This window comes from Xiphophorus maculatus, chromosome 17 (assembly GCF_002775205.1).
Source record: "Xiphophorus maculatus strain JP 163 A chromosome 17, X_maculatus-5.0-male, whole genome shotgun sequence".
Classification (NCBI taxonomy): domain Eukaryota; kingdom Metazoa; phylum Chordata; class Actinopteri; order Cyprinodontiformes; family Poeciliidae; genus Xiphophorus; species Xiphophorus maculatus.
In genome coordinates, this window is record NC_036459.1 from 19,374,215 (window position 1) to 19,390,071 (window position 15,857).

At 40.1% G+C, this 15,857-nt stretch overlaps 1 protein-coding gene across 1 annotated transcript in view; it reads left to right on the forward strand.

The window, feature by feature from the left end:
* The window catches only part of mpped1 (metallophosphoesterase domain containing 1), a 78,723-nt gene that overhangs the window by 56,468 nt on the left and 6,398 nt on the right, over positions 1 to 15,857 (forward strand). Inside the window, exon 6 of the mRNA XM_023350297.1 lies at positions 8,745 to 8,858. Coding sequence (XP_023206065.1) covers positions 8,745 to 8,858 — 114 coding nt within the window. The remainder of the gene's footprint in view (positions 1 to 8,744; positions 8,859 to 15,857) is intronic.

Genomic DNA, 15,857 nt, shown 5'->3' on the forward strand with positions numbered 1-15,857 from the left:
CCTTTCAGCTGCTAACCACTTTACCACACATTCCCATCGCAGAACAAAATGCTTAACAAACAGATGCTGGATCGCAGGCTGACTGACATCGTGCTCACACACAAACTAGTGCACACACACTTTCACACCTCATCTCCTGCTGCAGCTGTGCTGCTCCAACAACTGTTTATGATTGATTTCTATGTCTGCATCTCGGCTTTGAACACTGCGATTTATTTTTCACTCGGCTTAGCCAACTGTCTCCAACTATCTGCTCACAAGCCACCAGCATATGGAGCAGCTCCAGCAGGCTACTTGTGCATGACACATTTTCACTCAGATGCAAAAGCTAAGCGATAGACATGAGAGGAAGGGGAGAAATGGACAGATGTTGATGACATACACTTTTCAAATGTTTTTGTTTCTTAGTAAAAAAAATTAGAAATGTATGAAAGAATTGATGAAGAACAAAGCAGAGTGAGCAAGACATTGCCAGAGCAGCAGAGGTTTTTATATTTTAGGAGGTGAGATAAAACAGTTTATCTGAGGGCAAATACAAAGATATGGCCTCTTTGTTTGGCTGTGAGAAAGAAGCTAACATCACAAAGAGTGAGAGTGAGACAAACAGAGGAGCACTCCCTGCCTAAACAGCAGCTGCTTTAAACAAGAGGCACAGTATAGTGCAACACCCCGAGCCCTCAGATATTCTCACTTCACTTCTACTGAAAGAACAACAGTAAACTATTCTATGTTGATTTAAATGTTTTCCTCCAGATGTACATTGGCTTAATGGGTCGAGAAATCAGATTGATTCACTTACTGAACTCAAGCAACTTAACAACATAGTAAAATGTTGAAAGCCGTGTTCCCGTGGGGCTGCAGAATGGTTTTACTGGTTTCCCCGTGCTGGGACAGCAGCTGAAACAGGAACAGGTGGGTGGCTCTCAGGAAGTACTGATTTAGAATGTTTCAAAGATAAACAGATACTTGATTTTATATTTCATGTCAGTTTAGACCATTTGTTCATTTAAACATTCATTTGCAATTGAACACATTTTGGAATGTTTTTATAAAGCATGTGAAGCCTCTTTACTACAGCAGTATGAAAACATTTACACTAAGAGGAATAATGATTACACTTTTTGACATTTTATGGAATTCTCAGTTACTTTCAGGTTCAGATTGTCTGTCTTTATGCGTGAATTTTCACTGAAGAAAGCGGGTGTAAAACTATATGAGTTCAGAACCAATAAAATACTATTTCTTTTCTTCAAATTCTGGTGACAGATTACTAAATGACACAACCCCAAAAAATGTGAATTTCTATCGAACACACAGAGAAGATAATATTGCCTTATGTCTGTGGTTACAATGATTAAACACCTTCTAGATTCCATAGCAACAAGCTCAATAATGTCTATCTTTAACTAATCTAGGTTGGATAAAAACTGTCATGTCAGTCATGAAAACATCATCAGCTGTTTGCTAGGATAGCTTAGACTGTGTCTCAGAAACAAACCATGGATGGAACTACACAGAACTTGAAAGGGAATTTCACACCTCTTCAATTTGTCCACAGACATTAAAGTATTGTATTTGGTTGAACGTGATAGACTAACGAAAAGTTGTGTTCACAATTATAATTAGAAAATGACAGTGTACATTTGCATTAATGCTGCATCCGTGGCACACTGTTAGACCTTTTATTGTAATTTTACAGTAACTTACTGGCAACACTGTTGCCAGCAAGTTACTGTAATTACCATTCTACAGTACTCTTACTGGCAACAGTGTTGCCAGTAAGTTACTGTAATTACCATTCTACAGTACCTTTACTGTTATGATATTTCACAGTTAATTTTTACTGTGAGTGTGCTTTACAGTTATAACTGCATTACTGTAAATGTAGTTTCTAGTATAATACAGTAATTGTATTTTATAGTAAAGCTGGTCTACTGTAAACTTGTTTCACAACATAATGTCAGTTTTACTGTAAATTAAAGTTTACATTTCTTTAAGATAAGAATATTTTACCATAAACCAAAAAATTTCATAAAAGAAATTTTAGTCCAAGTACTGTGAATAACAGGTATTTATTTTCAGCAAATTTGTAGAAATAAAATCCATTTACATATTCGCAATGTCATAAAGAACAATGTCACAATATAATATAATGTGCTGTAAAACAACAAAACCATAGAACACATTTCCTACATCAGAAGAACTTTTATTCCATTCGTCAAACAAAATCAGTGGGATCCATCTTGTGGAAGGTGAACTGTAAAGAATAAGACAGACAATGTGGGAGGTCATAAGATGGTCAGGAAGTTATCTACATTTTCAAATCGACAGGAAGTTGACAAATTAAGCTGAAGTGACAATGTTCACATGCATAAAATCTTTGTCATAAAGCAGCATTAAGTTGATAATTTGTTTTAAAAAAATCAATTGGACTGAAGTGATAATAGAAGCTGCATAAAGAATGAGCAGGACTGGCTTCACTTCAGGTTTTTGGATTGTTTATGGCAAAAGCAGTCAGTCAGTCTTCAGTAATTCAAAAGATTGCGTACTACAAATGTCCCCAAGGGGACGATGAAGTACAACAATCTTTTTAGTCATTTTGTTGGTGCTGACGGATTACTGCAAAGGTGTGCCTAATAAACTGAAAACTGCATAGTATAAAAATACACCACACTTAAACGACTACACACTTATACATTTCTGTGATTTATTAAGAGATGCAGCGACATCCACTTTTTACCACGGACACAGAAAAGATGCAGGCTACTCTAAAGGGCTATTGTGTAGGAATCACATGCCATTTATAAATAATCATTAAAATCAGATTAAAAAGGCTAAAGTAAAGTCAGAGCATGCAAGATAGGAGGAAAAGACAACAAAATAATAAACATTTACATTTGGTAAAATACTTACCTAGTTGGAAGTCCTCCATTCAAATTCAGCAAGTCGTTGGAAGAAGGTGGTGATCTGGGAGTTGACACTGACTACTTTCCTCTTGACAAGACTTCCCATCTTGCGGCTTGTACCGACTTTGGCTGTGCATTTGGTACCAACATCTGGATTGATCCTCACAAAGAATCTTTTAACAGAAATAAAATATATTAATTGTATTTTTTAATGAAGACGTACAATACAGCAATCAGCTATGGTTCTTCACCATCAGTCAAACTGTCATTAAATTTAATTCATAAATGGCTTGGTGTAGAGTACTTGCCATTGTATCATCTCCAGTGTGGTGGATGCTGACTCCTGATACTCCAGATTGAAGACAGAATATGACCCAAGAAAGACAGCAAGGACGCTGGCAAAGTCATGTAGTTGCTCAGGCTGGAAAAATACCCTCTCCTCCATACTGACCATCCACCGGGTTGCAGACATCAAGCTATTTCCTAAAATAGACAAACCCTTGTCAGGCTAACGCTAGTGAGTAAAAGTACAGACTACCATAACAATTACATACATTGCTACGAAAAAATTATAGTGATAGAAAATATTCCTCTTACCAAGCATGATTACCCTTGGTGTAGTGGGTAAGGTCATTTCCATTTCAACAGACATCTTGGTGGAAGATACCTTTAAAACATAAAAGGAATACTCTCTTAAATATGAATTACTGGTAGTAATTTATATTTAAAGGGCCAGTTCACCCAGATTACAACAGCTTTTTGAGAACCTCATCCCAGAGACTAGACTAAACTTTACCCCTACATCCTGCTACCACTCTGAAACAGCGGATGTGAATGACAGTTTGTGGGGCTAAATGCATTTTTTAAAGCATTACATTCCACAAGTGTTCAGTCTGACTTCTGCAATGGCGGTGACTCTTGTGCATGTGGGACCTGAATGCAGAAAATGTTCTGAAGGAAGCAGGACATTGCTCTATTCCACATGCAAACCGATAATTAGCTGTGTGTTGATGTTTCTTCACATGACTACAAAATTCTGTAAATTCTGAAGTACAAATGCTGCAGAATTTACACCTGTACATAGTTGCACCTGTTAGTACTGACTTAACCTTAAATTTACAGGAGCATGGTTTAAACATGTGAACAGTCCTTATGTGTAACCAGGGTTGGAAATTAACTTTTTTGTCCACCTGCCACTGTGGTTGAACAAACTCAAAAAATAACAGAAACTACTTTAATGTTTTTCACCTTTGTCCTCATTTACAGACTCTTATACACTATGTTGGAGATGTAATGGTACTTTAGCAGGCTAACCAGCTGTAGCAAGCTCAAAGTTATAGATTAGGTTAGCTGCTCCTCTACATTTCCAGACTATTTTGTGGCTTCAAATATATTTGAAGAGCTTTTTACCTGTTGTCTTGTCTTTTGAAGAGATGAAGCTATGTTAGCAGTCAGCAGGACAGAACTGCACAGCCACTTGGAGGGAAAAAGCTTGGGAGTTAAAACAAAAAAAGTCATCTGAAGAAAAGAAAAAAAAGAACAATGTTAGAAATTCATCCTTGCTGACCTACGTAGCTAATCTGCACTTTTAACATTTGCAAGATCATGGTTTAAACAAATGAACAGTCATTAGATGTAAAAAAAAAAAATAAGAGAAGGGGGGGATCAATTATCAGTTAAGGTTATATTGTTCCACAAAGGATGTAACAACAATGCTAACAGACACTCAGCACTGAGCTCATCTCAACCCAAAGCCGCCCGAGGAAGATTAAGCGGCAAAAGTCAAGCTAAAACCTTCAACGGTAAAATTAGCACCTTAGCTAATGTTAATTCCGAACCAGCTCAAAAAATAACAACATGATATTTTCCTTTCTTTCACCTCATTTACAGACACGTAACTTATAAGGTTGCAATATGCCAGTTGTATAAAACACCAGAGTTAGTAACGTAAAGGTAACGTTATTTTACCAGGCTAACCAGCACAAACGAGCTCATGCTATAATGCTAACTTATAGCATGATGCTATAAGTTACGTTAACTCCATCTAAAATGTACATTTCCAGACTAGGTTTTGGCTTCAAACAGTTTTCTAAGAAGTGTTTTCTTACCTGTCTTGAAGAGCTGAAGCAGTGTGAGCCCACAGCACGGAGACAGAGCTGCACTTGGAGAGAAAAAGCTTCGGAGTTTAAAACAAACGTCATCAGAAAACAGTTGGAAGCGAAGCCACGCTTGATGACGTAGCTAGATAAACTGCATGTTAATGCTGGCTAGGATGTGAAAAAAACAAAAGTACATGCTCTCTTTCTGCCTTAAAAATATGTTAACCACTAAAGGAGTAAAAATACAGAAACAGGGAAAAACATGAAGCAGCTATGATGACCATTGGAAATCAAATATAATTCTTACTGTATATTATAAGTACAGTACCACTACTGTAATGTGTAAACAGTAAATTACTGCAACTTCAAAACATACAGTAAGTTACTGTAATACTATGTACTTTACCCATAATGCAATGCAAACTACAGTAACTACTTGTAAAGATGTCTTATGGTAGGGTGACCAAACATCCGTATTTCCCGGGACATGTCCGTATTTCACGTCCTGTCCCGGGCGTCCCGGTTTTTTTTTAGAAAGTGAGGAAATGTCCTGTTTTTTAAATTACCTTCATTGGACCATTATATTTACAGGCACTAGGGCACTGCGCACGGCGCTGCGTGTGACGTAATCCCTGAGCCGCGTCAGTGCGGGCAGCCCTGTTCTTAATCAGAAGATAGATAGCGTGGTTGTCAGTACGCCAACAACATACGAAAGCGCAAATGTATGTTTACCTACTATTTACAAAAGAGTTTCCCCGCTTTCAGACCCCCCCCCCACCCCCCGATACAACGTGTCCTGGTTTTCCCAACTGAAAATATGGTCACCCTATTTATGGTAGTTTTACTGGGCATTTTGTGGTATTTAACTGTAATAAATACAGCAAAGGCTAACAGTGTATGATGACCGTTGGGAATCAAATATAATTCTTACTGTATATTATAAGTACAGTACCACTACTGTAATGTGTAAACAGTAAATTACTGCAAATTCAAAACATACAGTAAGTTACTGTAATACTATGTACTATACCCATAATGCAATGCAAACTACAGTAACTACTTGTAAAGATGTCTTATGGTAGTTTTACTGGGCATTTTGTGGTATTTAACTGTAGAAAATACAGCAAAGGATGACAGTGCACCAAGAAGGATAATACTTGTATGTGGCTGGTGATCATATACTGTCCATCTCTGTGATAAGAAAAATCCTTCATGGGCTTAAGGGATGAAGGGTACAGTGAGAGGAACTGCATCAGTATCGTGATGTTGGAGTGATATCCATGACATCATCTCCTCGACCTCTTCTGCCTCCTCACCCTCCACCACAGTCTCACTCCTCCTCCTCGTCTTCTCTCTGGCTGTTGATCCCATCCATGTTCTTGTCCTTTCTTTGTCATAAATGTTACTTCATGTTCGGATGTACCTCTGAGCCATGCAGAAAATGAGTTGATTGTTGATGCTTCCCACATTTACCTACGTTAGAGAAAGTCAGAATTCACCTGGGAGCAACTTACCAAATCAGGACAGATTGAGAGAAAAAAGTCTAATGGAAATGAATAGAAGTATGCCTGAAATACAGTATATGACAACTTGTTCAACCAATGTGCATGTAGACTTATATGACAAACTTTTACCCAACGATGGATTCAGGCCAACCCTGTTCTCCAAAATGTTCTCCTTCCTTCTCTGCTGTTCCTTGGTCTTCTTGTTTTTATTTATCTTCCACAAAAATCTGAGGCCACAAACACAACAGCTGCATTTATATTAAATTGCACACATATGAATAGGCTCTGTTTAATCATTTCGTGGTGTTACAGTAGAGGGGCTTAAATACACATAAGTATAACACACTTTAATTGTAATGTTTTTGTAATTTGTCTTATACAAAAATTTAATTCAACAATGTTTCTTTCAATGTGACAACATGTGAAACAATAAAATGGGTCTGAATGAGTTTGCATTGATCTGCAGATCCAGGTAGATGTTCATCAGTAACTGAAAGTGACATCCTCGTCTTACCTTGCTGGAATAATGGTTCTGTTCAGATTGTTTCAGAAATTCACTTAATTGGATGTTTGATGGCTTTGGGTTGATTTCCTGTGTTTTCACCGCTTACATGCCTGAGTGAAGGTTATAAATTCCACCTCCCCTCTAATGGCGATACATCACTTTTCCAAACAAAGCTTTTCATTCTGGGCTGTTTGTGGGATGGTAAACTGCTCAGCACAGCACAAAGGGTAAAAAAACAGGCTGTCTGAAAGCAGCCATATAAAATAAAGATCAATCAAAGCCACACACAGACGCAAACTTCACAGTACGTGTGACAAGGATGAAGCATGGAGTGTGTAGGATTTAATGGCTGCGCAGTGAGGAGGCACGCTGCTGACGCTGAGTCAATAAAAGCATCTAGTCGGAGGAATAAAATGAGCGAGGAGTATGAGACTCCATTTGTCGCCTCCTGTCACTCTTTCCAGACAACAATAATAAAGTGGAAACAAAAGACAAGAGAAAAGCAGCAAACAAGGGAAAAAAGTACATAAAAGACTAATAGAGGTTTTAAAGAAAGAAAAATCAAACAGCACTTTTTAGCAAGAGATTAATTCTTCTGGATTTCAGATAAAACCTTGGTTTATAAAAAAAATATTAGTTTTTCTCAGTTACTTTAATGCATTTCTCAGCACAGAATTCAAATTCTCAAAACTTCTTGTTCAGTCTTTAAATCACTGTGTTGCTGGTGATCATCAAAAAGACCAGTTTTTCATTTCTGTGAGCAAGTTACAAATGCTTTTGTGCATCCATGTACAGTACTGTACTGTTTCCTCTATTCTCTTTTCACTTATGTCTTGTTGATAAAAAATACAAGTCTCTTTTGAATAATCAACCTCCACAACATTTAAACCTGCAGTATATAGGTATAATTGTACATTTTTTTGCATCTAATAAAACCATTTTGAAGCTTTCTCTGTTTCATAACTTCCTGAAATCTATAAAAGTCAGTCTCCCAACAACCAGCACAGCCAAGCCCCATCTCAGTGTGGTGTGAATATGCACTGCAGACCTATACTAGGCAGTATTAATTGGTCGTTGCAATAGGAGCGTGATATGAGTATAGTAGGCATGACAACAGAAGCACTCAAACAACCAGCCTGAACTGCTGTCAGGATGATGTAGGTGTGATGAGCTTGAATCCTGAGCATGAGGCCTGTGTGGCCAAATTCCTAACAGCCCAGCAGCGCTGAAGGCCCAGGTCCTTATCTCACACTGTTTGTTCCCCCAAACAGACACAATTCAATGATCCAACAGAAGTTTCAGACATGTTCAAAACTTCACTCAAATTACACCGTTGTGGGATAAAGAGCCCACTTTGATTTTGACACCCTCGAAGAATTTGTTCTGCAAAGACCAGGTGTAAATTTCCTCATGCTAGTTATGACATATGCCATTTCATAGGTAGCATTTCTTTTCATCGAGTTGACTTCTGTGGATATGCTATAAAGAGTTGCACATTTTAAGGAGATGCCATAAAATTTCTCCTACTTGATCCAAAAAACAACGGTCTCATCTAAAATTTTGATCTTTTTGTACATTTGAATGATTCAGCTGTCACTTTAGTATAGCTATGATTTTTTTGTTTGTTTTGTATTGTTTCTAATGTAACCCAAACATTCTATAAATCAGTTGATGAAACATCGTCCTGTAGCCTGGTGATTCTGCTGCTTCATGCGTCTGATTTCTCCAGGTTTCCTGGACTGGGTTCCTAAAAAGATGCAGCGTGTTGGATGCATGGAACTGCTCAACACAGTTCAGAGGAGAGTCCAGCCCAAATTTCATGTGTTTGGACACATCCATGAAGGTAAATGCCTCTGCTTTTCAAACCACTTCTAGGAAGTCGTGGGACGATCCGTCATGTTTTCAAGCTGTGGAATCCAAAGGTTGTTGCTGATGTATTTCCATCTTGGCATTGTGTTAGCACCAGGGATCAACTGTTATTTATATGGTTACCAATGATAAATCATCCATTTCCGTAAAGCAATATTTCACTGCAAAATACTAACTGTAAGCTATAACACCTGCAAGCTGTAACTTTATGAGCAAGCTAAAATTAAACCAAGTATACTTATACGTAGCATTGTTTGAAAACAAAGGCTATTTAGTGAATATGCCTTTCAAATACTTTCTTACAGTTTTTAAATTTTAACTCTGTTGAAACATTCTTTTTTCTTAGTTTTTTGTCATTTCTGTTTTAATTTCCTAATTATTATTATTATCATAATCATCCCACTCTCACTTGCCCTCCTCGCATTCCTCATTATGAACATTTCAACTGACAAATACTAACCTGACCTCTTCCTCAATCTGACCCTGGGTTAGGTAGAGGGGGACTCCTCTGATGAATCCCCCTAGTTCTGCCTCCTCTCTGGCTGTGAACCTGCCTTGCACTCAAATTTGTCAGGATTAAACACATTGGTTATTTTTGGCTCATTTTGCTGCATTAGTTGCATGCTTTTTAGCCTTTCGGCTTGCAGCAGTTTGTCCATTGCCACACATTTCTCTCCAAATCCAGTCAGCCCAAACGACAAAATCTGTACAATCATCAACGTAGAACTTTGGACAAAGGACAGGAGGGGGGTGACCTGATGAGGGCTGAGAGATTTCATTGTGTTAGCCTAATGTCCATAAAGAAAACCAACCAATGGACCACTGCAGTTAACACAAGTGATTTATAATATACTTTTTTAGTTAAATTACGATTGGTCGGCCCAGTGGGGCTTGCCAGCCCACCCCTGACCAACACTAACCTGTACAGTGTGCCACTGCTCTTGGCTTCTGCTTGACCTCCTCATTGTTGGGATGGGTTTATCTTTCTACATGCTACTTCTGCAAACTTGCTGTATTAGCAGTTCATGATAATCTCAGATCTGACGTGGACTACATTATTATATTTAATTATGTCTGGTTACATAAAAGCATAGCAGTCTCACCGTTACTGCTGGTAAGCTCTTACATACTCATCTGTAATTCATCCAGGCCAGCAGGTGTAGCGAGGCAGCTCCCTGTACTGAGGATTACTTTTTTTCAGGGTTACCAGGTCAGTGTGGGACCCTGGAGCAGCAGTCCCTGATCAGAGACAACTAGATTAGAAAGTAGATCAGATTATTTTTAAAGAAATGAGCTGAGTGCTGCTTTCCTCATTATTGAAAGGGCTCCAGGAGGGATTTATAAAGAAGTGCATTTTTGAGTTATTGCATTTCAAATATTAAAGGGCCTAAATAGAGTTGCAGAGATCACGTCCACAATCCTGCAGTCAAAGAAAACATTCTCACAGTGAGGTCATTTAAAAGATGGCAGCTAATCTCCATTGTATCTGTTACTTGAAGACATGTTGCTCCAAAGAGTTTTGGGAACCTGGTTTTTTTTTAGACATTACTGTCTTAAATCTCACACTCACACACATAGAACACTACTACTTCCATTCCTAGGGACTCATGCTGCTCCTTTTCTTTCATTTGTGCCATTAACAACTGCATGTAGAATTCTTCCTCTCCTTCATGGCTCATCAAACAAACCATTTCATCAACCATAGCTTACGTTTCTGAATATTTACGAAAGAACAGTGTCTGGCCTCGCTGCACTCAAGACTAAAACTACATTTCTCTTGCAGCGTATGACTTAGATATTAGAGTTTTTCCAGTCAAAAGTTTTCCTTGTAATAATCATTGACATTATTGAACACAGTTTGAGGATTTTAAATGTTTGTTTTGAAGCAAATTCTTAAGATTTGTTTCAGTTTTTAATTCAGTTTATTTAGAACACCAATTCACAACAAATGTTGTCTCAAGGCACATTACAAAAACAATCAAAAATTTCAGTTGACTCATACATTCCAATTGATCCTAGTTATCAGTAGCTTAAAAAGTATCCGTTTAAGGAAAACTGGCAGATTGCAGATGTTGTGGTAGCAGAGAGCAAAGGGGAAACTGATCATTTTAAGTGATCTCTTAATTTTTTCCAAAGCTGTTTAACATAACATGTGTTAAGGTAACTTAAATGGTTTAAAGCAGTGTTTGTCCTAAAATGAATTGAGGAGCTAAAAGTTGTGGCAACTAGAGCATTATTTAGTTTGGAGCAATACAACTGAGTAACTTGAGCTGAATTGGATCTTCTTTAAATAGATTTTACCATCTAAGTTAGTGTCATGTCCTCAACCTCCAACGCCTTGCCGGAGTCGACACTCAGCTAAACTCCTCTCCAAAGGATCACACAGACTAGAGCGCTTGCGTTGAGTCTTTAATGAAGCCAGATGGAGTAGGTGTAAAACTATGAAATAAACATACAAACTTTGAATAATACACAGTAGCGGTTAATACAGCACCCACAAGTATACTCGGTCGCTACAACGAAAGTACAAAACGGTATTGCATTTACAAATGATTAACTTATGCTTATATAACAAATATTAACATAACTCTTATACGTACCGACAGTGCTTTCTAGGACCAACTGTATAGGAGTAGCCGTGTTACTGCGAAAAACCATGCGTTGCATTGTCCTGACTTGACTGCTCTCTAATGACGTCATTAACGCCCGACTCTTATAAAGTGATGTACATAAATTTCACCACTAGATGGCGACATTGAACGCTTAAATCTTATAACCTGTAGAATGTCAACTGACATAACATCACACTCCCCGTCTGAAACTACGAAGTTTCACATAACACAAAATCCACAACCTTTACACTTGTGAAGCAATAAGCAAAACCACATCACATGCAGGTCTTAAGAACAGCTTAATACCATCTACTTTCGGTACTTTAATTTGAACTTTCCGAACAAGTCCATCTTTACTGGGGAACACCTCAGCAATGATGCCCATAGGCCAGACATTACGTTTCACCGCATTGTCTCTTAGGAGCACAACATCTCCTGGTTTCAAACTTCTGTGCTCAGATGTCCACTTCTTGCGAGGTTGCAGAGTAGATAAATACTGCTTGCGCCATCTGTCCCAGAAGGTGTCAGACAGACTTTGCACTCTGCGCCATTGCTGTCGGGACAAGTCCTTGTCCTCCAAGTCTCTCACAGGAGCTGGACAAGGTCCCACTTTCTGCGTCAACAAAGTGGCAGGTGTAAGGATGAATGGATCCATAGGATCGTAGGAAACAGGAATCAACGGTCTGTTGTTGACGATAGCTGCGACCTCTGCCATGAAGGTCACGAGCACCTCGTGTGTGAGTTTGGAAGTTCCCATCTGAAGGAACATTGAATCCAAAATGCGGCGTGTGACACCAATCATCCGTTCCCACACTCCGCCCATGTGAGAAGAATGAGGGCTGTTGAAGGTCCAAGTGCAGTCGTGATCTGAAAGAAATCTCTTCACAGATGTTTCATTAATATTTGAAGGAATTCCTAGGACTTTTGAAGCCCCGATAAAGTTAGTTCCCCTGTCAGAGCGGATGTGCTTCACTGGTCCTCTGACAGCCAGGAATCTTCTCAATCCGTTTATGAAACTGGAGGTATCCAAGGATTCAATGACCTCGATATGGATAGCTCTGACACTTAAACATGTGAACAAAATAGCCCACCTTTTGCTCTCCGCATGACCTCCTCTTGTCCGTCGGGCAGATACAGACCATGGACCAAAGACATCTAGGCCGATATTAGAGAACGGTGGTTCCGTGCTGAGTCTGTCAGCCGGGAGATCTGCCATCTTTTGAACTTCACACTTTCCTCTGAGCCTTTTGCATGTGACACATTCAAAGATGAGTTTACTCACGCATCGTTTGCCACCCAGGATCCAAAAGCCTGCAGATCTGATAGCTCCTTCCGTGAAGTGCCTCCCTTGATGTTGAGCTTCTACATGGTAGTGACGAACTATCAGGGTGGTGACATGATGGCGTCCAGGTAGAATTACCGGTCTTTTCTCTGCAGATCCTAAGTTCGCTTCCTGAAGACGACCTCCGACCCTTAGAACTCCCTTGCCGTCAATGAATGGATCCAACGACCACAACGGGCTGCTCTTTGGAATGCGTTGATTAGCAGCAATCAATTCCAGCTCTGCTCTAAAGACTTCCTGCTGAACAGATCTGAGAATTATTGTAGTACTGTCTTTGAGAATGTCCACTGACAAGTGTGATGAGCACAAATGCCAGCCTTTACACTCCATTGAAAGGTCATCTCGTCTCTTTTTGAAGCACTGAGTGATGTGAATCAATCCTCCAACTGTTCTAACAACTGCTCTCCAACATGAGAATCGCTCAAAACGATGAGAGCCGAGAGGCTGAGACACTACTGTTGTTAGAGTTGTCACTTTCTTTATGTCTGGATCGTATTCTGGATCCAAAAGCTCATATGTTTGCTCTACAACCGATGAGACTTCATGTTTGGATAGAAGGGCTGGACCAGTGAACCATATTGTGTTTCTCAACAGTTCTGCTGGAACAGGTCGTGTAGCAATGTCTGCAGGGTTGTGCTCTGTGTGCACATATTGCCATTGCTGAGGCCGTGTGCTGCGTCTGATTCTCTGGACTCTGTTGTGAACAAATACATGAAATCTCCTTTTTTCATTGTAAATGTACCCCAGGACAACTTTACTGTCCGTGTAAAAGGTAACTGATGTGAACTGAATGTCAATTTCTGAGACAATAACCTCAGACAAATGCACTGCCATGACTGCGGCACAAAGCTCTAGTCTAGGTATGGTATAGCCAGGCCTTGGTGCAAGTCTGACTTTACTTGCTATCAAGCCAGTGTGACATTTTCCATGTCCATCCACAGTCTTTAAATATGCAACTGCCGCCACTGCTCTTTCAGAGGCGTCTGAGAACACACAAAGTTCTCTGTGCTTTGCAGCAGATGGTGGTACATGTGCGTAAGATCTAGGGATCTTAAAATGCTGTAACTCTTTAAGAGTGCTTCTCCAACTCTCCCACCGCTTTTCCTTCTCTGGAGGAAGAGGCGCATCCCAGTCTGGGGAGTCTGTGGTGAGTTCTCGAAGAAGTGCTTTGCCCTGAATGGTGATTGGAGACACCAATCCAAGTGGGTCGTACAAACTATTTACAGTGGAGAGGACTCCACGCCGAGTGAATGCTTTTCTCTCCTCCTGAACTTGGTAAGTGAAACTGTCCGAATCCAAGTCCCACAGCAATCCTAAACTGCGCTGCATAGGCAGGTTGCCTGAATCTAGATCCAGGTCTTTCAGATTGGTAGCATAATCCTCACCAGGAAAAGCTTCCATTACACTTTTACTGTTAGAGGCCAGCTTATGTAGCCTTAGATTAGAACAAGCTAACATGTCTTTTGTTCTTTTTATCAGGCTGATGGCATCCTCTGACGAAGGAAGGGATTTTAGGCCATCATCCATATAGAAATCGCGGACGACAAACTGTTTAGCGTCCTCACCAAACTCCTTTTGGCCAGCTTCTGCTGCCCTCCTAAGGCAGTAAATAGCTACTGCAGGGGAAGGGCTGTTTCCAAAAACATGCACCTTCATGCGGTAATCTATTATCTCTCCTTCCGGCTCATTGTTCTTAAACCAGAGAAACCGGAGGAAATTGCGATCTGCTGGTTTCACTGTGAAACGATAAAACATTTGCTCTATGCCTACTGAAAAGGCTATCGGTTCCTTCCTGAACCTCAGAAGGACTCCAATGAGGCTATTATTGAGATCAGGCCCTGTTAAGAGTGCCTGATTCAAGGAAAGTCCGTCATGTTGTGCACTAGAATCAAAGACAACTCTGATCTGAGATGGTTTTTTAGGATGAAAAAACCCAAATGAAGGTAAATACCAATGCTCCTCCCCTGGTCCCAGAGGGGGTGCCTCTTCTGCGTGCCCGTTTCTGAAGATCTTTTCCATGAAGTCGAAGAACTGTTGTTTCATCTCTGGCTTTCTCCTGAAGTTTTGCTGCAGTGAGTGAAGTCTCTGAAGTGCCTGTGAGCGGTTACCTGGAAGCTTTGGACGCCACATCCTGAAAGGCAAAGGAGCGATCCAGTTGTTCCTTTCATCCTGATGTACTTCTTTGTCCATCATTGTCAGGAATTGAATGTCCTCTATTGAAGGAGCCTCCAAATCATCCGTCTTTGTTTGGAGAAAGACATCCGCATCCAGACCTTCACTACTGCTGATGAAGCCTGTGTTAAAAGATGAAGCTGAGATGGAGTCATCACAACAGAATCTCTCTTTAACTGTGTAACTCCTTGGACACGGCTCAAATAGAGAGGGCCGTCCAGTTTTTAAGATGTTGGTGTAACAGGAGGTCACCGCAGATGGCTTATGAACATCTCCTAAACATACATCACCAACAATCACCCATCCCAAGTCCAGTTTTTGGGCATATGGTGCATTGTGCGGGCCATTCACTTGTTTCCTAGCTTTGTGCACTCTAAGAATGTCTCTGCCTAATAAGAGTACAATAGGAGTTTGCTCCTCGAGCTCGGGAATGTACTTTGCAAGGTGTTTCAAATGGCTGTGGTTTAGTGCCACTTCTGGTGTCGGGATTTCCGACCGATTATTCGGGATCTCGTTGCACTCGATCAATGTTGGTAAAGCGAGCTGAATGCTGCCATCGTTCGCCTCGATCATGAAGCCACAAGCCTGTCTGCCTTGCGTTTCCATAGTTCCTGCACACGTTTTAAGGAAATACGGTGTGGCTGTCCCTGTTATATTGAACATATCAAAGAATTCAGTCCGTGCAAGTGATCTATTGCTTTGATCATCCAATATTGCATACACCTTCACTGCGGCATCTGGACGACCATCCGGATATACTTTCACCAGACTTATTTTAGAGCAGGATCGTCCTGAGATTTCCTTGCCACAGATTTTGGTGCAAGTCGTGGAGATGGCTTCTTCCCTT